This window comes from Balaenoptera acutorostrata, chromosome 1 (assembly GCF_949987535.1).
Source record: "Balaenoptera acutorostrata chromosome 1, mBalAcu1.1, whole genome shotgun sequence".
In the NCBI taxonomy this organism is placed as follows: domain Eukaryota; kingdom Metazoa; phylum Chordata; class Mammalia; order Artiodactyla; family Balaenopteridae; genus Balaenoptera; species Balaenoptera acutorostrata.
The window spans coordinates 88,768,005-88,795,181 of record NC_080064.1 but is presented as its reverse complement, the minus strand read 5'-3'; the positions used below and the strand labels follow the sequence as shown (position 1 = coordinate 88,795,181).

The following is a 27,177-nucleotide window of genomic DNA, read 5'->3' as shown; positions in this document are numbered from 1 at the left end:
TGCGCATCTGGAGCCTGTGCTCCGCAACAAGAGAGGCCAAGATAATGAGAGGCCCGCGCACCGCGATGAAGAGTGGCCCCCACTTGCCGCAACTAGAGAAAGCTCTAGCACAGAAACGAAGACCCAACACAGCCATAAATAAAAAAAAAAAAAAAAAAAAAAAAAAAAAAAAAAAAAAAAAAAAAAAAAAAGAAAACACCATTTTAAGTCTAGAAAACATAAAACTGGAGGTTACGAGGTCTGACATTAAAAAGAAAACCTGGTATTATAATTCTTTCTACCCAACTCCGTCAAAAAGCCAGCAATGCCTTCATTATGGAAGAACAAAAAATGGCAGACTTTCCAATTTTACCTAAAAGTTCATTTGAGTTCTTACACTTAACTTGGGCATAGAAATTTTACTCTTTAGTGAGTGATGTTAGTAATATGGTTATACATTTTTTAGTTTTACTTGAAATAAAGTAGCAAATGCTGAAGATAACCTGATCTGTAACATGAAGGGTTAGAATTTGGTAACTTTAAAGATTTTCACTTCTTTGAAATTCTATGATCCTATTAATTGAATACATAAAAAATAAAATAAAAAACACACCTAAGGAAAACATGCCTCCCAAATGTTGAGAATAGATGAATAAGAAGTCTGAAGAGCATGTGAAAAACATTCAAACATAAACCTGCATTGCAACTTTTTAGAGATTTCCTACCTGGCCTCCAAGTAGCGTCCAGTAATCAGCAGCAGACCTTTAAGGGCAATAAAAGTATCCCTTCCCCAGCAGCGGAAAATACCAGAAGAAAAGTGAGGTAAGCCTAACAGAAAACACAACAAAGTAATATATTAACCTTAATATACACAAACCTATGAACTCCATTACTATAGATGAGTTGCTCTAAACTTGGGGGTCAAGGATGAGCTAAAAAGAGTCTTCAAACCCTCTTAAGGTCTCTGCAGAATGTATGGCTATACTTAGGTCAACTTTTGTGTGATGAGGATCCATAATCATATCTGATTCTTAAAGGAATCTGTCACCCAAAACAGATTAAGAATCAGTGCTAGGGAGTGATGCTTATCTGAACCGGTTCAAATGTGTGAGTCTTTAAACACAGATAAACTTTCTTTTAGTAAATTAAAGTTAAAGATTAAAATCAGAGGTCAAATATTTAACACATCAAGAAACTCTTCATATAATAGTAATGATATATTTTAAAAGGTTCTACATGCAATTCAAAGGCAACAAATTAATCTAAATATGAGATGATTACCTTAATGATACATAATTAAATGTTTATTAATCTATCACTAGAGAGTTACTTTATTACCAAATTTCCCATTTACTTAAAATGACTTAGAAGTGTTATAGTTTGTTAGCCAGAAACAATTTTCACAGATGAAAACAAGGATTTCAGATGCCAAATAACTTGAACATTCTAGGTAACTGCAGCTTTTATGCATGAAGTAAAACAGAGTGACTGATGGATAAAATCTAAAATTTTACTTTTAAATTGAGTTTGGTTTCTTACAAAACATGAAAAGAATATAATTGTTATCTGCATTTGTACTAAAAACAATAATCAGTAGGAAAGTAAAGCAAAGGAAATTAGCATTTCACTCAAGAAAACTAACTATGCTAAAGTATAAATGTAACAAAAATTTTAGGAAGGGAAAACTGAGGTCAGAAATAAAATGTTCACAGCATTCATTCATAACTATTTTCTAAGCACTTAACACTATTTGACAATATCTTATTTGTTTTCTGGTTTGTTGAATGAATGTCTCTCCCCAATAGAAAATAAGATCCATGATAACAGAAATCTCATTTGCATTGTTTACCAAAGTATATCACTGAAAATTGTAACTGGTACATATCACTATAAAAATTTACTGAATGAATGAAATAAAAGATTAATTATAAAAGGTAAATTGGGAGGTAAAAGAATTTGACTAAGATAAAAAAAATTGGCAATACTTCACAATTTAAGTTTCTGTTTACTGGGTATTCACCTTGTATGTTCTTCTGTTAAGAAAACATCAGAACTAAAGGTAACATCAGACGTTTCTTTCTATATTGTCTTTCAAATAGTGGTACAAAATTTCCCTGAACACTTTGTGTATTGTTTATACACGGTTCACATACACAGTTTATATACTGGGTTGGCCAAAAAGTTCATTTGGTTTTTTCCGTAAGATGGCTCTAGTAGCGCTTAGTTGTCTTTAACTTCATTCAAAATGATTTTGTTATATTGTATTGTGACAGCTGTCATATCAGCGTGCATTAAAAAAAAAACTTATCAAAATTGGTGAATTTTTGTGTAGCCATTTTAATACTGAAGATGGAAGAAAAAAAGCAACATTTTCGGCATATTATGCTTTATTATTTCAAGAAAGGTAAAAATGCAACTGAAACGCACAAAAAGATTTGTGCAGTGTGTGGAAAGGTGCTGTGACTGATTGAACTTGTCAAAGGTGGTTTGCGAACTTTTGTTTTGGAGACTTCTCGCTGGACGATGCTCCATGATCAGGTAGACCAGTTGAAGTTGATAGTGATCAAATTGAGACATTAATTGAGAACAATCAACGTTATACCACATGGGAGATAGCCGACATACTCAAAATATCCAAATCAAGCATTGAAAATCATTTGCACCAGCTTGGTTATGTTAATCACTTTGATCTTGGGTTCCACATAAGTTAAGTGAGGAAAACCTTCCCTGGTCTGGGAAGATCCCACATGCCGCGGAGCAACTAGGCCCGTGAGTCACAACTACTGAGCCTGCGCGTCTGGAGCCTGTGCTCCACAACAAGAGAGGCTGCGACAGTGAGAGGCCCGCGCACCGCGATGAAGAGTGGCCCCCGCTTGCTGCAACTAGTGAAAGCCCTCGCACAGAAACGAAGACCCAACACAGCCAAAAATAAATAAATAAATAAAAATATGCGCGGGCCTCTGCTGTATTCACCAGACATTGAACCTTTGGATTTCCATTCATTTCGGTCTTTACAAAATTCTCTGAATGGAAAAAAAATTTCAATTCCCTGGAAGACTGTAAAAGGCACCTGGAACAGTTCTTTGCTCAAAAAGATAAAAAGTTTGGGGAAGGTAATGGAACAAAACGGTGCATATGATGTTCAATAAACTTCTTGGTGAAAATTTAAAACGTGTCTTTTATTTTTACTTTAAAAACCGAAGGAACCTCTTGGCCAACCCAATATATGGTTGATGATGTAATTCTGATGATGATGATGACAGCAGCTATCACATATATATATAGTACTCTGTGCGGCACAGACTTCCTGGTACTTTAACCCACTTAACACCTTGCATAAGATGTAAGTATAGATAGATCCAAGGATGAGTTTGAGTTGGTATGCCCCAAAATACAGGCAGTTAGTCTTTGTTAAAAAGTCAAAACTATAAAATCTCTAGCACTGATGTGTGGAAATGTTTGTATTAACTTTTTGACCTCTGAGAGTATATGACTTAAGATCACACATCTTCTGAATGATTTCTACCTTGTCAATTATTATAAAAGCTTATAATTATATATATATTTTGCACCACTGTCACCAAAGGAAGGTATTCCTGGCCTTTGTATTCATTTAAAAATGAAACCAAGAAATCTACCTGCAAATCTGAGTACAGTCCTATATATTGTTAGTATGGAGTATATAAAACTCTCCCTTAGGATGTTAGAAAGAAATCCCAGAACTTCTATTTGTATTTATGAACTTATCTTTTTAGTTTCTCTTTTTGTTTTATATTGTACCTGATATGTAAACATACCAAGTATCATAACTTATATCAGTATATCATTTATGATATCAATATATCTGTATATTTATTTTGGGAGTGCTTAACAACAGCAGTGAATAATCAAAAATGTTGAGATCACTATTCTATGTAATAGGCTTCTAAACAATAGGCTTTAAAATCAAATTCTGCCTATCAACTTTTTTTCACAATGGCCCTGTTCAGTTTTATGACCATCTGCATGGATTCACAGGGGAAAGTACCAGAAGGAGATCAAATAGTTGAGTGAAAATCTAAAACACAATTACATAATTAAAACATTCAGAAGGTTCATATGATCATTCCAAATGAAAAGTTAACTTCTTTTTTAGTTGTTGGGTCCACTAGGTCTTTTTTCTTGGTCTGAGCAAATGAAAATTTAAGGGTAAACAGAGGAATTCACACAGACAATACTGTTACTTTCATCCTGCAATTAGTATTTTTCAGTTTAGTTTGGAAAGTTCTAAACTTCAGTGGACTCAAATATTAAATACTTCTTAGAAATAGCTTGAAATTTATTGAAAAGAAACCAAAAGCCTATTTTGCTTAGATTTCAACTTGTTACTTGATTCGGGTTTTAAGTCTACTTTCAGGAAAAATACCAATAGAGCTGAAAGCATTTGATTGCAATTAGACACATAATAAAAATTATTTAACATTTGTTTCATGCTTTGTAACTTGTAGAGGACCTTTACAAGGTTGAGTTAATTTTTAATATTGGGAAACAAGTATACTGTAATGGAAAAAGGGTAGTAAAACAAATTTGATTAAAAAATGCAAAATGTCATAAGTTGGAAAAAATAAACATGAAGAAAAGGATTAACTGGCCACAACAAAAAATGCACATAAATAAATGTCTGGTGCACCGTGGTAATTAAATAGTTAGCACGGTTATTATTTTTACAAGTGAATACCTATGAAATTTTACTAAGCACTAACATGAAATCTTGAATAACATCATGAGTTTTTTTAATAATAATTTCTTCATAATTTCCTCTCTAATCCTGACTTGCACATTTAACCTTGTACATAATTTCTTACCTGCGGCTAGAGACACACAACACTGCTCCTTCTCTCTTGTGATTTCATTCAGCCTGCACGGTACATCCATAAGGGAAGGTGAAAGAAGTGGCAGAGAAGGGAATTGTCCTACTCCACACATTTGGACTGAACCCAGGGAAAGGTGTTTCACAAGGGTAGAACCGTTCTGAACAAAGCTGCAACAATGTTATAGAGTTCAAAATATTATGTGTAGAAATACAAAATTTTTTATTATTCATTTATTTATTCAAAAAATTTTAGTAGGGTAAGAACACCTAAGTTGAGACCTACCTTCTTTAACAGATTTTTAAGAGTACAACACAATATTGTTATTTATAGCCACAATGTTGTACATCAGATCTCAAAGCTTACTCATCTTGCATACCTGAAATTTTATACCCATTGATTAAAAAAATTTTGGCAGTATTATTTTACTTGGTTTCTTCCCTTCAAAAAGTCTCTCTACACAAATGTGTAACAATGCTAATATCAGTTGAACAAAATTTTCAGTTTGGATAAGGTTTCAGAACTGCTTTCATTTCATCCAGTATTCTGTCTAGCTGGCTTTAAAAGGCCTGTTGTAAAACAAATGGTAGGGCTGAAGTTTTGTTCTTTCTGAAATCATGCCCAAATTGATTTGGCAGCTCTTCACTGGTACATTCCGACCTGTGGTTCCATTTTAGGGAAATTCACCAATAAAGGCAAATTTCATTTATAATAAGAGCAGAATATTTTTTCTCTTAATTAATGAAAAATTAGAAAAAAGAATGGTGTGTGTAGATTTATGAAATTGTATCCGTTAACTTAACAAGTCAAGGAATAAATAGAAACAGATAACATAAAACAATTAAAATTTCCCATCAACATGTTTTATAGTTTGTTTTTTTTTTTTTTTGTTAAAGATTGATTGATTGATTACTATGTTTGGTCTTCATTTCTGTGCTAGGGCTTTCTCTAGTTGCAGCAAGCGGGGGCCACTCTTCATCGCGGTGCGCGGGCCTCTCACTATCGTGGCCTCTCTTGTTGCGGAGCACAGGCTCCACACGCGCAGGCTCAGTAGTTGTGGCTCACGGGCCTAGTTGCTCCGCGGCATGTGGGATCTTCCCAGACCAGGGCTCGAACCCGTGTCCCCTGCATTAGCAGGCAGATTCTCAACCACTGCGCCACCAGGGAAGCCCATGTTTTATAGTTTTATAGAACAGATTTTAATAACTGTTTGTTTTTGTGTGTTCCAGATTAAAGGATGTTAATAAATTTACTATCCACTTATCAACTTTTTCAGCTCTATGCGTGTATGACAATTCCTCATGTTTTGGTCTTTTAAGAGTGTTTAAACTGACTGTATGTGGCTTCTACACAAACATGCTTATTTACTCAAGCTTTGCTGGATATACCTTGACATCTGCTTCCATGCTATATCCAGAAGAGTGGTATATGCACCAATTAATATAGCATCAAAGTAACATGGGATAAGGTAACGTGGGATCTGCTTCAGGTAGAAGAACATAGCCTGCAACCATTTACCAACCTGTTATAAAAATAATTTTTAAAGTTAATTTGATGTGCTTATAGGCTAGGTGTATTTTAAAAGCTAAATCCGAACATGCAATTCTACTATCTAGCAATCTATTAACCAGATTTTCACTTATTAGAACTGAAAGACAATGAAGAAGGGAGGAAAATGTTTCAGTTTAGAAAATAATGTTTCAGGTTAGAAAACAATATAAATATTATATGTAGTATGTTAATATACTTCTTATTGTGCCCTTGTTTTTTTGGACTAGAATATAGCTTTACTTACTTCAGCAATGGTTCCTGATCGTGAAATAAGCCGGTTACTGACATAGTCAATCATCCAGTCTCCAGATCTCAAATTATCACAAAAGGGATGCCCCAAGTCATTCTTTGGTCTTATTTCTGCCAATATGGACATTAATCCTGAAAATTCAGAGAAATATCATGACAATTTAAGCACTGGCAAAGGTAGTTTGTTCTCATAGCCTGGGCTGCTGCTAGTCTCTAGAGATTTGGGGTGAACACGTATACAGGTAGACAGAAGGGCTGCACAGTCCTTAGTGGCACTTCCCATGGCTGGAGATAAGTGTGTCAACACTGGCTTGAACCAAGATACAGAGGCACACTGAAGGGGACTGCTGTCACAGGAGCTATGCGGAGTTTTCCTAGATTCCTATTTTCTGGGGCTGGTCCTGCTCTTTTGAATTTTAATATTACAATAGTCAAAGGCAATTGGCATAGCTTCCCTGCCCTAAGGATCTGGGGGAAGAAAACTGATAAGTCTACATCTTTTCACAGTTGAAAAGTGGTGGATTCCTTAATATTCAGGCAAGATTTAAGAAAATCATAGAACTGGTTTCAGAGACAGCAAGAGCCCCTATGGTGGTAATAATAAAGTCTGTTTTGGAGAGGCTCTTTGAAATATAACAGGGGGTACTTGGAACTAAATGAAGTATCAAAATGAGGTATACAGGCATATCCTCAAGTACTACTCAGACAGAAGTATTAGAATTCCTATGCATATATAGCACATTCTATTATTTCAATGACAGAGCAATAGTACAACTTTCATTATTTAATAAGGCAGCAATTTCCACCTTAAAAAATTATATTGTCTTCACTGACTTCATGTCAAATAAATTTATTTAGTTAGAATTTAATTAATTTTACTGTGTGTATAGCATGTTTTGAGAAATTAAAAAATAAATATATAAATTTAAGATATTCTTTCCTTCAGGAAGCTTATAATCTTCTTTAGGAAACAAAGCTTAAAACATAAAAAAATCTGAAAACAAGACAGTATAAAATAATGGCCTATATATACCCTAGCATTTTCAGGGAAGGTAAATATTGCTCAGTAAGTGTTAGTTCCACTTACTGAATAATGGATTGACATGATGGAGCAGAGTTTTAGAAGAGAGGTCTGATGATAACCAGTGGGATGGTATGATTTGCGGAAGAGGTATCAAGAGGTTGGAAAACTGGTTAGTTGGTTTCGTAGACAGGACTGAGTCCTAGACAGGATGATAACCGTGGAAATAAAAAGGAAATGGTATACCAAAAGAGAATACAGAAAAAAATCCAGAAGTCATGATTATCGATTTGGGGTGGACACATGTACAATAATTTTGATTAATTATTGATCGAATGTTGAGGATCAAAGGGGCAGGTCCAAAAGTGGATTCCTGGATCCCAACATGACTGAATATGTATTGTTACGAGAAGTAGGGAAGGGGGATTTTGGTTAGAGGAGAGAAAGGTCAGTGAAATGGTTAAGTGTGATTTAATCTGAGGTTGCTGTTAACAGCCTGCTGGAAATACTAAGTTGCCCGAGGGTAAAGGGATTGGTATAGAGTGAAAAATAAATCAGGTAAGGGCAATTATATTTAGAAAGAATGAGGAAAATCATTTCATGGGAAGGTAAAGAGAGTTCGTAAAAAAACCAGACTTAACTTTAAGAAACATAAAGGCCAGAAAAGAAGTTCACACAAGTATGGTCTTTTCAGGCAAACAGAAGGAGTTTAACAGCTCAGAGTGAAAATGGTGGGTATCTGCTTAAGAGTGGTAAGCTATACATTTCTTTATTACTCACAGCACAAAACATTTTTTGTTGAAAATGAGAATATTTTAGAAAAAAACAAAATGTCATAAGCGCAAAAAGTCTGACAAATTTTTGAGAGCTTCTTATGTGCTTGATTTTGTAGAAGGTATGAAAGCTAAAAAAACAAGAATCCCCCAAAAGGCAAACATTGTTCTTTCTCAAGGTACAGTCTACTTAGTGGAGTTTTAAAGCTAATTATCACTGAATACTTACTATGAACTAAGCATTGTCTAAGTACTTTACATGTATTAACTCATTTAATCCTAACAGTAACCCCTTGCAGTAGATTCTATTTTTATCTTCATTTTACAGATGAGAAAACTGAACCACAGAGAGTTTACCATACAGTTATACAGCTAGTCAGTGCAACCCACAAGGTGTTGTTCTAAAGCCTATTTCTTGACCACCATAATAAAGATTCATAAAAAAATATTACACTAATTATTCAAATAAGGCAGTAAATTCCAAGGGCTAATAAGAGACATAATAGATAAATGCAATGGGTGTCTGGAGGACAAAGAAATTACTGTGAAAGCAATAGTTAAGGAAGGATTTGTGGAAGATGTAAGAATTGAATTGGCCCTTAAAGATGGGTTAGATGGACAGAGAAATAAGGAGGAGTTGAAAAGGAGGTTTGATAAGTGGGAAACTATATGAACCAGGAATACATGTGCGATAAACCAAATTTCCTAGATAAAAATCTAAGAAAATATTACCAACCAAATGAATTAAACTGATAGTTAAATATTTAGTTCCTGTATCCCACTTTACAACTACTCTAACTACATAATATTTAACTAAGAGTTCTCTTTGTAGGCTAAAACAAATATGCAACAAAAAAATATTTCCAATTAGACAAAAAAGGAAGATGAATATATTTACAACCTAGTCCCATTTGGAGCCCAAACGAATGATCTCATTTAATCCTCATAAAAGTCTATGAATTAGACAATATTATTCACATTTTATGGAGGCAGAAGTTGGGGCACAGAGAATTTAAGTTACTTGCCAGAGGTCAATGAGTAGGTGGCAGAGCCATAATTCGAACCCAAGCAGTTGAACTCTGAGCCCATACTCTTATTCCTATAAGGAAGACACCATATGACCCTTAAAAACAAAAACAAAAACAAAAAACCCCGAAAAGTTTCACTATCCTTGTACTTGCTTACCTTGAAGACCTGCATATTTAAGAGATGACCAGTTTGGTATGTTATAACACCCCCCACCATCTTCTTGTTCTTCTGATTCACATCGGTAAAGTACCTGATTTAGCTCAGCCAAAGTTAATTTAGAGGCAATACTAAAAGTTGGAAAATAAAGAAAACTGGTTAAACATACTGAAATTTCACTTGCTCTCAATAAAAATAAAGAAAATCTGAATCATAACAAAAAATGTTTTAGCAATGTATGTTTTAGGAACTCAGCGTTATACTATACACTGTAAACAATATACATTTATAAATAATAATTAGAGGATAAACATGCTAAAAACTCAATTAGAAGTAACATTTCTCCCAAGCCAAGGGAATAATCAAGTGCTAAATTTTGTTAATTAGAAGTATACTGGAAAAATCTTTTGGTTGCTATATCCTTTATCTTATAAATTTGTTTTTAATCTTTCTAGTTCAGACTTAGTTTTTCCTCTCCTTTATATTCTCCTATGTGGGGGCAATAAGAACTTTTTATGCTAATTATCTTAAACTCAAAATAATTATCAAAGGACCAATAAAAGGATAATCAAAAGTCACAGTTAACCACCTAGGAAATCATGAGTTACTCGACTGCTACATTCCTCTCCTTTTCTCCTTTCAGCTCCTAAGGTTGCATTACCCTTCAGCTTGGTTGTTTAAGAAACCAGATTTTCTTAGATAAAGATGTTTCTTGCTAATGAGCAGAAGGAAGTGTTTAACTATCATCGCCTTGGTTTCCCTTTGTCCAGTTAGCAGTGAGATTGTGTAAATGACTACACCTGAATGCAACTGAAACCCTACTTTCTTTTCTTGCACTTCTAACTGCTCAGATAATTTCATTTTATATAACTGAATACATATCCTCTTGAATGTACTCCCTTCTTTCTCTTCTAGTTCTGTCTCAGCTTAGAAAATTGTCAGAAAATTCCCTCTGTCTTTGCTAGCCTCCCTCCTCCCAGCTGGGATTGACCCTTCCTCTGCAATTTGTGAGTCAAATCTATCGGTAGCCTCAGTACCAACTCCATTCTAGTGCAATGTTTTTCAAGATGTAGCCAGTGAACTCCTTGCATAAGAATCACCTGGAAAGCATATTAAAGTGCAGATTTCTTGATCTTGTCCCAAAATAATCTGAGTAGCTCTGATGAGGAATGTGCATTTTATAAACATTCCGTAGAAACACAAAACTGCTTCATCACAGATTTTTTTTTAGAATGTAACTACTAAGTATGGTTTGAATTAAGAGTTAATATCCTTATTAATAAAAGCTCTTAAAAAACAACAAAAACAATTGAACAGAACAGAAAAATGAGCTAATATGTAAAATGACATATCACCAAATTAATACAAATGGCTGATGAACAAAAAAATTAGCTTAATATTTAAAATAAATTGAGATATCATTTTAAAGTATTTTATATTTACCAATTTGACTAATAATAGCTAACACTTACTGATCACTCACTCTGTGTCAAACACTATTCTGCGAGTCACTGTAATTATATCTCTTAGGTAACTTGCCCAAGGTCTTACTTCTTACAGCTAAGAGTCTGAAATTGGACTCAAACCCCAGCAGTCTAGTTGCATCCTCTACGCTCTTAAACATTACATTAGAATAATATATACTCGGTGTTAGTAAGGATGTGGGATACTAGACTCTTTTACATAGAGCTGAAAATATTAATTAATATAATCTTTCTGGAGTGGATTTGGCAGTATTAAAAGCCTCATATATACAGACAGTCTAACTCAGAAATTCCAACCCTGGAAATTATCCTAGTACTCATGATATCAAACATATATTGAGCATTCGTTATGTGCCATGAATTGTGTTAAGTGCTTTATATGCATTATCCTATTTAATCCTTACAAAATCTAAGAGGTAGGAACTACTATAAGCCCCATTGTCCAGATGAGGAAACTGAGATGAAGAAAGTCTAAATAATTTGTCCAAGATCATACTGACAGTGGTGAAGCTGGAGTTAAACCCAGCCTTAAATTTCAAAACCCATACTCTTTAGTACTATATGGTACCACCTAGCAAGGGCATGATTAGTAAAGGAATAACTAAGGATTTATGCAAAGATGAATGTACAAAGACATACATAATAGGGAATAATTGGGAGCAATTCAGCTGTCCAAAAAATGTAGACTGATGAAATAAATTATGGTATAGCCATATATTAGAATAATGCATTGACATTAAATAAATGAAGTGGTAAGAAGTATGATGTATGCAACTTAGTCTCAAATAGCTCAGAAAAACTGTGTATATGTGTATAGAGACGTGTATATATATAGATAGATAAATATGTATAGCGTATATATGTATACATGTCTATCTATCTATCTATCTGTCTATCTGGGAGTGTATGAGTAAGAGAGCATGCATGCATACACAGGCACAAGCAACAGGACAAAATGTTAACACTAAGTGATGAAAATACTCCTGGTCCTTAGACTATCCTTTAAGCAACAAGGATATACAGGACTCTTAAAACTGCTTAAATCAGGCTTGCGGTAACTTATCAGTTATTAAAGTGCAAATCTCCATAAAATAAGGCATACTTACGAAGCAAAAGGAATTTTTAATATAGGATCTGTGTTGTCAACAGCAAGACTCCCAGATTTAAAATGAGGACTGAACTGTATCAGATGATTTCGAAGAATTCCAACAGCAGCTTGTGCATGTGGATCAAGACTAACTCTGAAAACATTAGTTAAAATATAGTTAATTTTTAGGAGTAATTTATTCAAAATTAACAGGATATGTAAAACACTTTAAATATAAGTAAAGTTAACAGTTTGAACTCTAATTAACATACCTGAATATAATAACACTTCCAGGAGACAAATTTTCAAATTCTATTTCTTGAATAAATTCATTGGGTCCTTTTGTGGTAATTCCAGCTTGTTTAACAATTTTACTTTCATTAAGCTTGAAAAAAAAAATATAAAACCTTTCAATAGATAATTCTAATGTCCTTAAAATGTTAAATACAGTAGTGGGAAGAGAGTCCCAAATACCTGAATATGTTCTCTAATTTCTACTGTGACATTTGGCAGTCCATTGATTGAATTAGCATCCTTCCTATAAGGTTCCGTATTTCTCTCAACAGTTCTAGCTTCAAGAACTACTTCTTCAATTTTGCCTAGGAATATATAAAAACTTTAACAAAATTTCATATTAAACCATCTGAAATTAAGAATTGGTAAAGGGGTTTTAAATCACTTAAAGTTGAATATGAAATATCAGTTAATTAAAAAAAAAAGTCTGAAAGTAGATAATTCTACCCAAGATGCAGCTTTTACACAATGCTTTAAAAAAAAAATCACAACTTAATTAACAAAGCTTTATTTGAAAAGAGATCCCATCAAGTAATAATGGCTTAGCTCTGGGGAACAATGTACAACCTTCCTAATATTGAGTGGAGAGAAAGTAGATCACTTGAAAGGCTTACATTTAAAAAATGGAATATTTCAAAGATAGAAAAAATAGGGAAAAATTTAAAACACCCAGATCTCTCTACCTCGCTTAAGAAAACATTCCAAATCCAACTGAAGTCCCTGTGTACCCTTTCTCCCCCTTCAGAGGTAACCACTACCTGAAGGTTGGGGTTCATTGATCCTGTGCATTTTTACTACATGTGTATGTTTCCCTAAGCAACATATACTATTCTCCATATGTCCAAGTTTATTTAAGTGGATTCAAGTTACATATACATTTCTGCAACTTCCTTTCTATTGGACAACACTGTATTTTTTTTTTTAGGTTTGTTCAGCTAATATAGATTAGCTCTACCTCATTTATTTCAAATGCCAGATAGTATTCCACTGTATGAATATATCAAAATGCATTCATTTTATTAACATTGTTATTCTCAACTATAAATAATGTTACAATAAATATTTCTGTGCATATTTCCTAATGGAAATGCAGAAGAGTTTCTCAGATATATACCTGGGAATAGAATTGCTGGACCAAAGGATATATAAAACTGCAAAGTTATTATTTAAATAATTTGAACTTTAAGCCATTAATCTGACAATGAAAGACTTTTTGATCCAGAAATCTACTTCTGGAAATATATACTAAGAAAATTGCTCAAAAGAAAAAGAATTATTCCTAGTGTATATTCAAATCTTAAAGAACACTGCTAAACATACCCCAAAATATTAAAAATGGAATACTAACATAAAATATGAAATATTTAACATAATGAAAATCACAATTTTGTGGACTGATAAAATGGAAAATGTTTTAAGGATGATCACTGATCAAAAAAAAAAAAAACACCCCTGAGATACTACCATATACACTGAGTGCAGCCATGTAAAACTATATATGTACATTAGCAACAACCAAATAAGATTACTGAATATAAACTTGTGAATAGTCAAAAAAAGTAATAAACATTTAACTCTGAAACTATTCAAGTTGATAATTTCTAAAAATAGGAGTTATGAATATTTAGCAACTAGCAACCAATATAGAATATGATGATTTTTATGAGAATCTTCATTCACTCAATTAATCAACAGACTTGGACAGCTGCTGTATGCACAGGAGCATGTTATGCCATAATATATTATATATAATAATAAGGAAGGAAATGAAATACACATGTCTAGAAAAAAATCAAGCAATACTAAGGATATATCTCAAGGATGTATTTTATAACTAAGTGTTAGAATGATATAGAGAGACTATAATTACTTTATGTTCAGAGGACAGAGAGTTCACTGAGTACTTAGAGAAAGCTTCTCAAAGGAGGTGAAACTTTAGTCCTTGAAAGATGTAAAGAATTCATAAATAAGTGGAAGTAAGACTACTTGGGGAACAGTGAAAATATCTATTTGGTTGAAACAGTGGAGTGACACAGGGCCAGGAAGGTAGGTGAGGATGGATTATAAAGAGCCTTAAGTATTAAACTACTTTCCATTTTGGTTTATATATGTAAATATGTGTATACACATACATAAAAACACTTGGACACACATATGAATATACGTACATACATATATACAAACACATGAACATACATATATATTTTCCTGGGTATAGAAGAAATACATGATCATTTTATACAAATTGGGAGATAAGGGAATGTATTAGGATGAAAACAAAATCACTTCACAACTCAAAAAATGTTAACATTTGAGAGTATTGCCAGGTTTTGTTCCATGTAGCAAAAACATAAGCTATCAAAAATTTCTAATTCTTTTTCTCAACTACATCTACACTTGCACTGTGTTACAATATATACGATATGTAACAACAATTTAATAATATTTATTATTATTATTAATAATTTAACAATATAATCACAATGACACTTTTTAGATCACATTACCAGGGATGCACATTTGAGGCACTTCCTTGCTGTAAAATGAAGTCTTGGGATTCCTGAAAGCAGTTCTAGACACAGATACAACGGATTGATGGATACTAGGTGAGTGTCTTGTTACTGCCACTATGTCTTCATCAACTTGATCCACATACACCTGAGAAAAAAAAGAGAAAACACATTAGTGCTCAAATTGGGAAGACTCTAAAATTGAACCTTAAGAAAGAAACCTAGAAAATTTAGTTTCTTGCCTGAATAAAACCCTTGGCTCCAAGCTCTTGGTGAAGTTTATTGATCGCACACCTGGCCGCAATGATGCCACTTTGGAAATTAACTTCACCGATATTGGATGGTGATACTTCAGGATTCCACTTAGCGTAAAACCGTTCTTCAGAAACTACTGAAATCTGAACAAAATGAAAACTTAGCCATGTGTGCATTTTAATTACAATGAGAACTTTTGGCAAAAATGATCAAAGTTTTTGGCCTTGTGGATTTTAAAAAACAACACATAAACAAACCTGATGAGGCACTAATTCGTCATAGCCCTTAGTACTTCCACTAGCACAACAGGCCATAGAAACAATCGTGGAACTTGGGAGAGCATCATATGCTGACCTATGCTAGAAAACAATAAAAAAACAAAAACAAAAACAAAAAAACACAAAAGTTTATTTTCTTTCAAATGCAAAGTGCCATCCTATAGCATAATGAAGTAAAAGTGCATAAATACATTTGATAAGATACATTCATTTGCTTTAAAACAAATAACAAAACGCTCAAAAACCTTTGTATCACAATCACTAAGGCACTATTTTGAAGTTTTGTGGATATTACTACCACTAAATAGCAGGGAACTAATTATCAAAACATTTAGCAAAATCAGTAAATACAAGAAACACGTTAGATGCTTACCACAATAGGACACTCATTATCATGGGTAATATCCATAAACAGGGCATGTGCAATAGCTGGCATTAAAGGCCTCAAACAGGGTTGAACGAAGGATCCAACAGGTTCTCCTCCATATCGGTAAACTAATCTGCCCTCTTCATGACTGTCACGTGCACTCATTGCCTCTGCAAGGTATTACAGAATATTTTAACAATCTTCATTATCAATGTCCAAGAAGAGATTAGATTTCGTATCATGACTGACTTTCAAAAAAAGACCACATAAATATTATAAAAAATAAAACTGCTTTAAACATTTAAACAAATGTCCATTAGCTTAAATGACAAAAAAGTCTTCTCTGTAACTTAACCAGAGAAATGGTTCATGCAGGTAAAAGGGAACATATGTTGTTTATTAGGATGTTGGTTATATAAAATCCATGGAGAAAAATCTAAAGATTAATATCATATAGGCAGGTAGGAGATGAAAAACAGATTTGTATATTTTCAACAACCAAAAAAATGGTTTTGTTCATGAATCATCAGTTCATTCCACTGCTCTTTCAAGTTAAAATGAGATATTTTACCCCAAAGTGGAAATTTTTACTGATGAAAACAGACTAAGTTATACTAGGAAATTTTGAGTAGAATATTTAAAAGAACAGTAACTATGTTGAACATTATTAAATGCTGTATATAAAGCTATTAAATGCCTTTTAATCTACTTAAACAAAAACTAAAGCTTTAGATGGGAAAAACACTTTCAATAAGCCTACCTCTTATTAAGGAACTAATGCCCAGTCTAGTAACAAAGATATTGTCCAGGTCTTCACTTCCTGTGAACAGTTCAGCTACTACATATAAATTGGGTTGCAATTTCCTAGCAGCATCCAACATGTACTGCAAAAAGCACAGTCACAAAATGTAACAGAAAGAGAAAAGCAAGATGGTGCAGGGGAAGGAGAGGAGGCAAGATTAGGCATGGATTTGACAAAGGAAAATATCATGTAGCAAGACAAAATGGAAATCCAAGAAGAATTTCCAAATAAAGTAATTGTGCATATGTAAGAAAACATAAAACAGACCAATACATACAGGAAACAAGAGAATTTATAAAGACAATATAACAGTTAAAAAGGAAGATTAGATTTTGCAGATACAGGGACACAAGGGGGAGGAAAAAAGGAAGAAGAAACATGTTAGTGTCACATTAAAAAATGTAAACCATAGCACTGCAGTTCTGCTAGGATTTCCCCCCGTTTTATGTTTGTTTTTAATATCTCTAATCAGACTATTAATTTCCAGGCACTTGACTAAGCTATTCATGATAAATTCCCTACTGCTGAATCATTTAGCTATTGCAAAGATTAGGTCTGACCAGACTGAAACCAGTTTTTCCTACAGATGCTAATAAACTTTTTCTTTTGGCCATGCTTTGAAGCTTGCGGTATCTTAGTTCCCCGACCAGGGACTGAACTCGGGCCATTGCAGTGAAAGCACTGAGTCCTAACTACTGGACCACTAGGGAATTCCCCAAAACTCTTAATCAGATCAGTTCCAAAAAGTTTTTTTTAACATAACATTTCCACAAAGACTAATAAAATCTTGAAATTGTATCAAGTAAGATCCTAGAGGATTATGTAACTTAAAATTAAGCAAATTAAATTTTAATATTCTAAGCTTTTCCATAACGTTATAACAATCTTAAAAGTGTATTTTTTTTTTATGTTGCTATAAAGGAACACACAAAAAAACCTCTGCCATTTTTTGAAGCTAAAAAACGTCTACTACCTTAACTAATTAATGTTCATTAAATTCTTCCAAATCAAATCAATTTTTCAACACAGGACTTGAAACATATACATTATAATACTGCTTTAAAAGTATAGAAATAGATGTTTTTCAGATAAGCACACATTTCTAAAGAACACTAACTTGTGACTAGAAAACTATCAAAGATCTTATGAACAGAATGAAAATTTGAAGTGTTTACAAAGCTGTAAATGTAAAAGATAATGCTGTAAGTGTTGGCATTGCTTAAGTTACTATAAAAAACCCAAAGAGGAATAGAAAACTTTTATGTTTACATTTACATTTTTATAACAATTAATAAAAATTGAATCAATGAGGCTAAAATAGTTTCAATATGCTGTAATGTTAGGGTTTAAATAATCACTGTAATATGAAATAAGCTATTCAACTTCACAGTGGCTACTCATGTATTGAAAGCAACCTAAAAATAACAAGAATAAGACAAATTAATATTTATATATTAAAATATTAATAAGATTAATTCTGTTAAAATATTAACACTAAAATATGAATAATATTTTAATAATATATATACAGCAATATGGTTGTATGTGTATTATCAGAGACAATATAATGTACTTCCCTAACTTAAAATAAAAATATTAACTCAAACATTTTATAGCCCAGTACTCCATAACAGCTGCATCAAAAAATTGTCAGAATTATGCAAATTATGCAAGTGTTAAATACTACCACCAAATCAATGTTGGTATCCAACTAGCAAAAGGAAGCATATATTTGTATACTCTATTTAAGGAAAGCTAGGAAAGAATACTGAATTTCTTTTCTTAATGTAGATGAATTGTTTTTATGTACCTCGGCTACATGAAGAGGTGTTGAGTGACAGTTATCAAGACGGACTCCCTGGAAATAAGTCGCAGTTATTTCAGTGTATTTTTTCATGTGTGCCCAGAGATAAGGACAGTCCTCTGGTTTTTTCCCATAGCGTAATTTAACACTGTCTCCCCAGCAAATAAGTTCTCTCCTTAGATAAACATCTGAACCTGTTAAGAAAGGAGTTTGCTTTCAGTGGTTTGAGAAACAAAATGAAAACATTTACTTCAAGGAAAAACTTGTTTTCAAAACACATTTACTATTTCTAACACAAACCATATATAGGTTAAAATTGCATCTAAAATGGCATGGGGTAAAATTTTTTAAAGTTGATAGTAATTTGGATCTCATATCTATTTTGCTAAAATTGTACCTTATTGTCTCTTCCAAAAATGTGTGCTTAATGGCAAAAATTTAAGTTACTTCTTGAAAGAAAACAATAATAGTAGGCCTTTAAAGCTATAGTTCTACCAAAAACATTTAAAGCTCCATCTCCACCTTGCTACCAATTTTTGGCAATAGGTTACATTACATCCATGGTGTAGAGCAGAATGTCCTTTTTCATTTAGAATGGTTAGAAAGGCGAGGGCAGAGATACTTAAATCCAAAGCTACACTCTTTTTTTTTTTAAAAAAATGAGATTTCTGAATTAAATTTAATGTCATTAAAACAGGCTTCTAATTCTAAAATGTTAAAAAATAAATATATTGATAGGTCCCTGAAAAATTCTTCCTGGCAATGAAATAGATGTAGAAACATAAGATGCTAGTATTAAGTGAGAGGGAATCTAAAAACAATTGGTTTCTAGTTTAACTGCCACTCAAATACCTTAAATACTCCTCTGGCTAATGAGTGAAAATATCTCTTATAGTAAATAGTTGTAATAATAGAGGTTTCAAATGTCTTTTAAAAATGCAATAAATTGTTGCCCAAATAAACTTTTAGGCAGGACCACAATATAAAATAGATATATAAAAGCTATTCTGTTTGAGGAGATAAGGGGTAGAAAGGGAAAGGAGGGAAAAGAAGAAGGTGAATCCCATCCTATCAATCCCTTCTCTTCTCACTCAACCTGTATGCACCTCTGGCATCTGTAATGAAATAGTTTTAAAAACGCTAGCATAGTGGGAGGAAAAAATCAATAAACAATTTATATTTTGAGCTTGCCACGAACTTTTATTTCCCTATGCATAGAGAAGTTAACAAAAATAATATACCTGGTTCAGCAAAGTTTCGAAGGGGATCATCTGCCATTACCCATCCATTATGTGCCATCAGAAAACAAGCTTTATTTGGGACATGAATCATAGATTCTTCTGTGGAGAGGGACGTTTCTTCAAAAGGGAAAGTAAAATATCTAGGGAGATACAATTAAGTATGAAATCCACACAGAGAAACTTTGGAGAGAATGTGAATTAGCACTATTAAACTTCTTCCCTAGTGAATAGAATAGAAAAGATTAGTTTGACACCATTTATGGGAAATAAACTGCAATACAGGTAAAAAAATCATCAGTAGACATTTTGAGTAAATCTAGTAGGATTTGAGAAACTGAGTTAGTATTATAGCATATCTGATTAACATTCTAAATAATAACTTAAAAAATCTCATAAAATTACTAAGAAAATCACTGAGGTATTAACATTATTTTGCAAAGGTTTACACTTCAGTTGCCTAATCTATGTTGTACATTACTTAAAGTATAAGGAGCTAAATGCTTGCTTAATTTGATTAACGTTGAATTTATTAGTAAGTATGCAGTCCTCCAGAAACATGAATGTAAATGATTATAAATTGGTTCATAATAATGATAGTTTCTCTAACTAAAGATTTGCCTAACAAAATTAATTAATATTAAGCTTAGGTACCAGATCAAAACTTCTATTTCAATTGAAGAAATGTATTGACTCACACATTAAAGGAAACATTTAGGTTAATTTGAAGAGTTTAATACAATTTTCAATTTTTAACCTTTAATGAGGAGAAAACAAAGACGGAATACCTGGTAACCAAAGGATGTTCTCTAGTGACAGGTCCTAGTTTAGGACCATGGCCAGCCAGTCGTTCATAAAACACATTTCCCAAAATGCAATTAACTGCCTAGAAAACGTGAAATTATATTACATCAATGACAACAACAAAAAACAGTATTAACACTCAAAGAAAAATAGCAGTTCAAAAGAAGTAGGTAAAACCTGTTCCTGATGATAGTTCACGAGTTGATGCTTCTCTGAATTTAATTCCTCAATTCTCTTCTGGAACCAACTGCAGCATTCGTTAATTGCGGCTGGCCCATTACTTGAAGCAGATAAAGCAATACAAACATTATTTAATGGTTTTACAAATTCTACATTTAAAAATTTTCTAATAATGGTCATAGAAACTTTAAATATATTCATCAGGATCTTAATTATGGCTGAAGAAGTTTTCCAATTGTATACATTTTTACATTTATGTATAGGAACACGGACCGGCACACAGACAAGGGGGGAAATGTCATGCATTTGAAGTAGTAGAATTATGGTGAATTACTTTATTTTCTATTCAGGCTTTTAACAATAGCATGAAAATAATACTATCCATAAAGGTTTACAAGTAATATTACTCTTTAATATGTAGTAAAATATAAAACATACTCATGTGGTATGAAAGTTGCTAGTGCAACGTTCATATCTACAGTACAGCCAAGTCGTCTGTATTCAGGATCCTGAATAATCTTAAGGTGTTGTTTTGGATCAGGCTTTGTTGTTTTCCTATTTTCTGAAAGAAAGAAAATATTATATCTTAAACGCAGATATGCATAAGGAGATTATAACTGTTACTGATTCCAAATTTTTAGTTTATAGTTTTTTCTTGGAAAATAAAACATACGTTTATTTCATAAGCATCCTTCCTACCTCCCTGTCCATCCTCCTGCACACCATCTAACACACACGCGCGCGCGCGCACACACACACACACACACACACACACGGAAGAAAAGACAGAGAGAGAGAGAGAGAGAGAGAGAGAGAGAGAGAGAGAGAGACTGACTGATTGAGGAAAAAAAACCCAAAAACACTATAAAAGAAAAACACAGCAATTCCTACCAGTTCAACCTCAGTCCCATCTTTCTACCTCAGTTGGCATTCAGTTATTCTATACATTCTTTAGGGCATTAAGGATGTTGATGGTACAAATTTTCTTCACAGGTGCTACCAAATACATTAACATTAGGACTTTTTTTTTCCTCAAAGATTGCTTTCTATTCTAAAAAGTAAGTCATATTAACAACCTGACTTTCTCTGAAAGAAGCACACAGGTTTGTTTTTATACTGTTTTCCTTTTCATCAACAAGCATATTCTTATATAATAATAAAAAATGAAAAAAGTAAATAAACATTTTGTGGGGGGAATTTTCACTCTTCTTCTGGAACTTGTTCCTAATAAATCAGGTATTGGTGCAGAATTGCTTCCATTGGGTTTGATTTTATATTAATTAATACCTGGCTTATTCTAAAGAGATTTTGCAATGGCTTACAAAGGCCCAAACAAACTAAGATAAAAACTAAATAGATTTTAATATGTAGTTTCTGAGGTTAATCTAGATGAATAACATACATGAAAAGTGCCAAGAAGTGTTTAAAAAATAGAAAAAGCTACACAATCGGTGTACATTATAAAACAGTCTTTAGTACTGGTAGACTAAAAGACAGATCACTGGAATAGCACAGCTAACAGGTGCATGTATATTTAGTGTATGATTATACATTATGAAGTATTATGGTGGTACCCCAAATCAGTGTAAAAGGATGAATTATCAACTCAATATCATTTTTAAAAATAAGAATAAAGTTAAATATCTTCTTTATATAAATTCCAGGTGTACTAAATATTTAAAAGTAAAACATAAATAAGATTATCAGAAGAAAACATAGATTGCTGTTTGAAGGTCTAGGCACAATGTGAAATCAGAAGCCATAAGAGAAAAGATCAACAAATTTGGTTACATTGGGGAAAAAAACCACCATAAACAAGAGTTAAAAGATCAACAGCATACTAGGAGGATATATTTGAGGCCACTAATAATAAGGAATCACAAACAATAATAAGTCAATATGAAAAAGACAAACAACCCAGTAGAAAAATACGGAAAGAACATTAACAGGGAATTAATGGAAGAACTACAAATGGCTAATTAACATGTGAAAAGATATTTCACTAATAAGCAAAGAAATGTAAATTAAAATAATGAATATTTTCCTTTATTGACAAAGATGATAAAGATTAATGGTATCTAATGTTGGTGATGGTATAATTAGTGATAATGTAAACTGGTACAACTTGTGTTGAAAAGCAATTTGACAATATCTATCATAAATTTATCATGAAATCTGTATACCCTTTGACCCATGAATTCTATGTCTAACAATTTGTCCTACAGATTTACTCACATAGCAAGTAAAGATAACATGTACAAGGATATATTTTCTATAGTACTGCTTATAAGAATATAAATTCCCCTAGGGCAAGGGCTTGCTACTATGTTCACCATTGAATCCCCACGTCTGGAAGAGTGCCCTTCACATAACAGTTGATTCAGTAAATACGTATTGAATGAATGAGAAATGAACTGCAAATAATCTATCTAAAAGGCTAAAGAAATTCAAGTACTCTAAAACAGTGTATTGCTATCTAGAGGTTAAAAGAAATAATTAGCTGTAATAAGATCATGCTGGCAACTAAAATAACAAGTTGTTAAACAGTCCGTATGCTATAGTTTTATTTGTGTGTGTATAAAATAGATATAAATATAAAACTTATGAATATAATTTATATATATCTAATTAGATAAAATTGGAATTTCTTTCAAAAAGAGTCTGAAAAGAAACACAAGAAACTATTAATTGATAGTTCCTTCTAATAAGTAGGTTTTGGGGGAAAGGAAGTCACACATTCCATTTATTATATTTTTGCACATTACTTCAAATAAATAATACAGCTTATAAACATCAGAGGGAAGGGAAGATGGAGGCTCTTCAGTAAAATAAAACATGAAGGAAAGTTAATATAAAAAATTCATATATTAAGATGTTACACAATTGTGAAAGTTGAGAGAGTGAATCTGACCCTAAGCTTCCTGGGCCTCAGGTCATACTGACTTCTACTTTGAAGGCAGTATTTCTGGGCCCTACGCAAGCTCTAGTTTCTGGATGAGGAAGAGGATTTCTAGCCATCAAAGATCCTTGCTGTTAGGTTGTCCTATACTAATTGTAGATACATTCTTTATAATTTTTCTTATTTGCCTCCTAAAAACCCTAATTTCTCTTTCAGCATGTTTTTTTCTATCCTACTTTGTCAGGGACACAATGATTAACTTCTTAAGGTTAATTATGTCCTAAACTGAAGATCTGTTTCTTTATCTTTGCTACTGGCTAGTACCTGAGTCAGTCTCACTAGCGGCTAGGTAGCCTTAATGGTAGGCACCATCAGCTAGAAGCCCCTCTACCTCAGTTAAGATTCCTACGTTAGCCAGTAGAAGACTTACATCTCTCAGTTTCAAAGCCTGTTTTGAGTCTTTGGCAGCTGAAATACTCTGCTCTACTTACCTGCCATTCATGCATTTAACAAATACATATTGAGCTCTACGGTATTCTGAGCATTGTGCTAAGGAATCAATGTAAGAAACAGTCCCCGAGGGAAATAATTATGTGTTATGACACGCCCTTTAGATATCTCTGCTAACTCTAAGATAGCTTCCAGAATCATAGTTTTAGAGCATCAAAAACAATACAAATATCATATAATAATAACAGATTTAATGTGTTAACCAAGAGAAGAGTTATCGCTTCAAGAGTAATACTAAATTTCTTAAAATCGATAGAAACATTCTAGTGTATATCCTGTACCTTGTGTAAGAAGTCCTCTAAATTGCTCAACTGCTTTGTCAACATCTACTTGGAAAAATTCCCAGAGGTGGATCTTTGGGAAAATATCCTCCCAAATTATTTTTCGAATGCACTGAAAAATATCAATAGTTAAAATATACACATTTAAAATCTTTTTACTAAACATTATTTAGCATATTAAAAGACAGGTTCTAAATGATTTTCAACCACATATTTACTTTACATTTTAGAAATTCTGCTATTGTTTTAGTGTGGTATTCCTCTATACATACTGACATTCATTTGATGATCATTTTCAATCAAAGCAGCTACTCCTCTTTCTTTGTATTTCCCTTCTGCAACGTCACAGGATAAATGCCAAAGTGCTCTGTCTAAGACCCAGGCAGGTTTTAAGTGTGGGGAATTCACAAGGTTATATGCACTTTCTGGATGTTCCTGGAGCCAACTACTTTTAGCAGCTTAAAGAAAAAGGAAACATAAAGGAATATCATGTAATTAAACTGAAGTTAAGTTTAAAGGTAAAATAAAATATCAACATCTATCACTCATTTTCTTATATATTAGATATCAATATTTTATAATGATATTGTAGTATGAAAACAATTTTTTGGTTGTGGTATCCTATCATCTATTTCACCATACATTTTTCTTTTGTGTTGTAAGAGTTTTTAATTGATAGTAAATAGGATCAACACATTTATTAATGCCATTGTATAAATTGTTTACTATTGCAGTGGGAGTTAAGAAGGGTCTTGTCCTTGGCCTCTTTTGATGGTCCTTGGGTGAACTATATTTTGGAATGCTCCTTCTAAACCTAAAGGACATCTTTTCCTTTAAGGCAGACTGGGCTTTTGCCCTGCTTCAAGTCCTCTGGCCTCATTAAAGCAGAAAGTTACCTGTATCTTCAACTCTGGTTTAGGCTTTTCAGTGTCTGGCTGTTAGGTTCTAGGGCAGAAGAGCCCCCCCAACATTTACTTTCCCCAGGAGCTTCTCCTTTTTACTTCTGGTCTCCTGAGTGACAGGGCCTTCCTTCGGCCCCACCTAAGCTCTAGGTTCTGTCTCTTACCTATCCTTAGAACGCAAAATGTCATTTATATCTTTTTTTCCTACATATCATGTATTCCCGTGGGTTTTTTTTCTTTTGAGGGGGGGAGGGAGGTGAGATTCCTTCCTCTAGATCTTTAAATATGCTTGTATCTCCCCAAAGTTAAGAATACAAACACACACCTTATTTAAACGCAGTTATTTCTCTAAGTTCTGCAGGGTCTATTAGTACTGAGACCAAATGTCTTGAAAATCCAACCTGTATCTACCGCTTCCACTTTCTCCCCACACTCTCATTCCTTCTCCCGCTACAATCTGCTTCTACAGCCAGTGCTCCACTGAGATTACTCCAGCCTCCTAATCATGAAATTTAGTGTTACTTTCTCATTTTCATCACGTTCAATCTCTACAACATTTGTCATTACTGACTAGTCCTTCCTTGATTTACAGAAGACCTCTTCCTTGATTTACAAAAGGTGTCATTATCTTGGTTGCTTTAAATTTTTGCTTCTCTCTTTTGTGCCCTCTCTTTTCCTTCTCATCTCCCCTAAACCCTGGAGGGAGGTTTGCTACATTTTAGTCCTTCTCTTTCCTTGAACATGCCCTTCCTCATCACACCCACTCTTCTCAGTACATCTCTCAAACTGGCCCAGACTCCAGCTGAGGCCCAGGCACATCTACCCAAGCATGTGATGATAGCACTGCCTGGGGACAGCATGTAAACTCAAAATCCATTCATAGGTCCACATATATCTACACTGAAAGTGTCATATATCCCAGGCACTGTTCTGAGAGTTAGATATTCTGTAGCAAATAAGGGAGCAAGGTTCAGGAGCTCATGGAGCCTTCATTCTAGAAAGGGTTTTTTTTGTTTGTTTGTTTTTGTTTTTAATTTTGCTTAGACAATCCTGATGGAAGAAAACTCAGTTCTCTCATAGGCAACCTCTTTGTATAGCTAATCTTGAAAGGTTAATAAGATATATTGTTTCGATAAAACCGATAAAAGTGAGGCTGAGAAACTGCTAAAAGAAATATACTCAAAGAACAAGGGTGTAGCTTGTATCTTATTACCCATTTGTATCAGTAAATTCAGAATCAGTATCAGGAGTTTTGTAAGGTATTTCAAGTGTTTACAACATTGGAGATAATTTGTTTTAATTTATTAATAAACAAATAAAAGCTAGACACATTTTGCTTCATCTTTAAAATGGACTAATGCCCTGTAAATTCATGCTCAGGAGTGGTTAATGTACAGGAAAGTAGTAACAATTATTCAATACCTACCATATGCCAGGAACTGTTAAGTGCATTAATTTATTAACCCTCATGCCCTTCCAAATGATATAGGACATACTATTATGTTCCTTTGACAGATGAGGGACTGAGATAAGTACCTCAGCAAAAGTCACACAGCCAGGAAAAGAACTGGGCAAGTCTCTTCAGAATCTGCAGTCTAACCATTTTGCTCTATGGCTGAGATGAATTGGTCATGCCTTGTTCACTCAGCTGAGAACCATTACAATCCTTACAGAGTTTTAAAATCATTATTATTTTTAGTTTCACTTATATGATAAATCATTTAGTAAGTCATTGATTTACTTAGTATTTATTTAATAGACAGAATACATAAGAAGCAGAGATGTTGTAATAAAAGTTAAATTGATAATTCTCCAAATTTGAATCAAGATAGTTTTCCCAAGATTTATCATCATAGTCACTGAAATTCAAGATT

General features: G+C 33.2%; 1 protein-coding gene across 4 annotated transcripts in view; it reads right to left on the bottom strand.

The window, feature by feature from the left end:
• The window catches only part of AGL (amylo-alpha-1, 6-glucosidase, 4-alpha-glucanotransferase), a 99,866-nt gene that overhangs the window by 32,591 nt on the left and 40,098 nt on the right, over positions 1-27,177 (bottom strand). For all 4 annotated transcript variants that reach the window (XM_007169535.3, XM_007169534.3, XM_007169536.3 and 1 more), the window contains exons 6-25: positions 24,678-24,859; positions 24,402-24,513; positions 21,150-21,273; positions 20,709-20,811; positions 20,516-20,613; positions 19,731-19,870; positions 18,496-18,683; positions 16,644-16,767; positions 15,890-16,053; positions 15,496-15,597; positions 15,226-15,381; positions 14,981-15,131; positions 12,654-12,778; positions 12,452-12,564; positions 12,199-12,333; positions 9,609-9,739; positions 6,625-6,761; positions 6,218-6,351; positions 4,824-4,999; positions 705-807 (exon numbers count right to left, since the gene is read on the bottom strand). In XM_007169535.3, the coding sequence (XP_007169597.2) occupies positions 705-807; positions 4,824-4,999; positions 6,218-6,351; positions 6,625-6,761; positions 9,609-9,739; positions 12,199-12,333; positions 12,452-12,564; positions 12,654-12,778; positions 14,981-15,131; positions 15,226-15,381; positions 15,496-15,597; positions 15,890-16,053; positions 16,644-16,767; positions 18,496-18,683; positions 19,731-19,870; positions 20,516-20,613; positions 20,709-20,811; positions 21,150-21,273; positions 24,402-24,513; positions 24,678-24,859 (2,698 nt within the window). The remainder of the gene's footprint in view (positions 1-704; positions 808-4,823; positions 5,000-6,217; positions 6,352-6,624; positions 6,762-9,608; positions 9,740-12,198; positions 12,334-12,451; positions 12,565-12,653; positions 12,779-14,980; positions 15,132-15,225; positions 15,382-15,495; positions 15,598-15,889; positions 16,054-16,643; positions 16,768-18,495; positions 18,684-19,730; positions 19,871-20,515; positions 20,614-20,708; positions 20,812-21,149; positions 21,274-24,401; positions 24,514-24,677; positions 24,860-27,177) is intronic.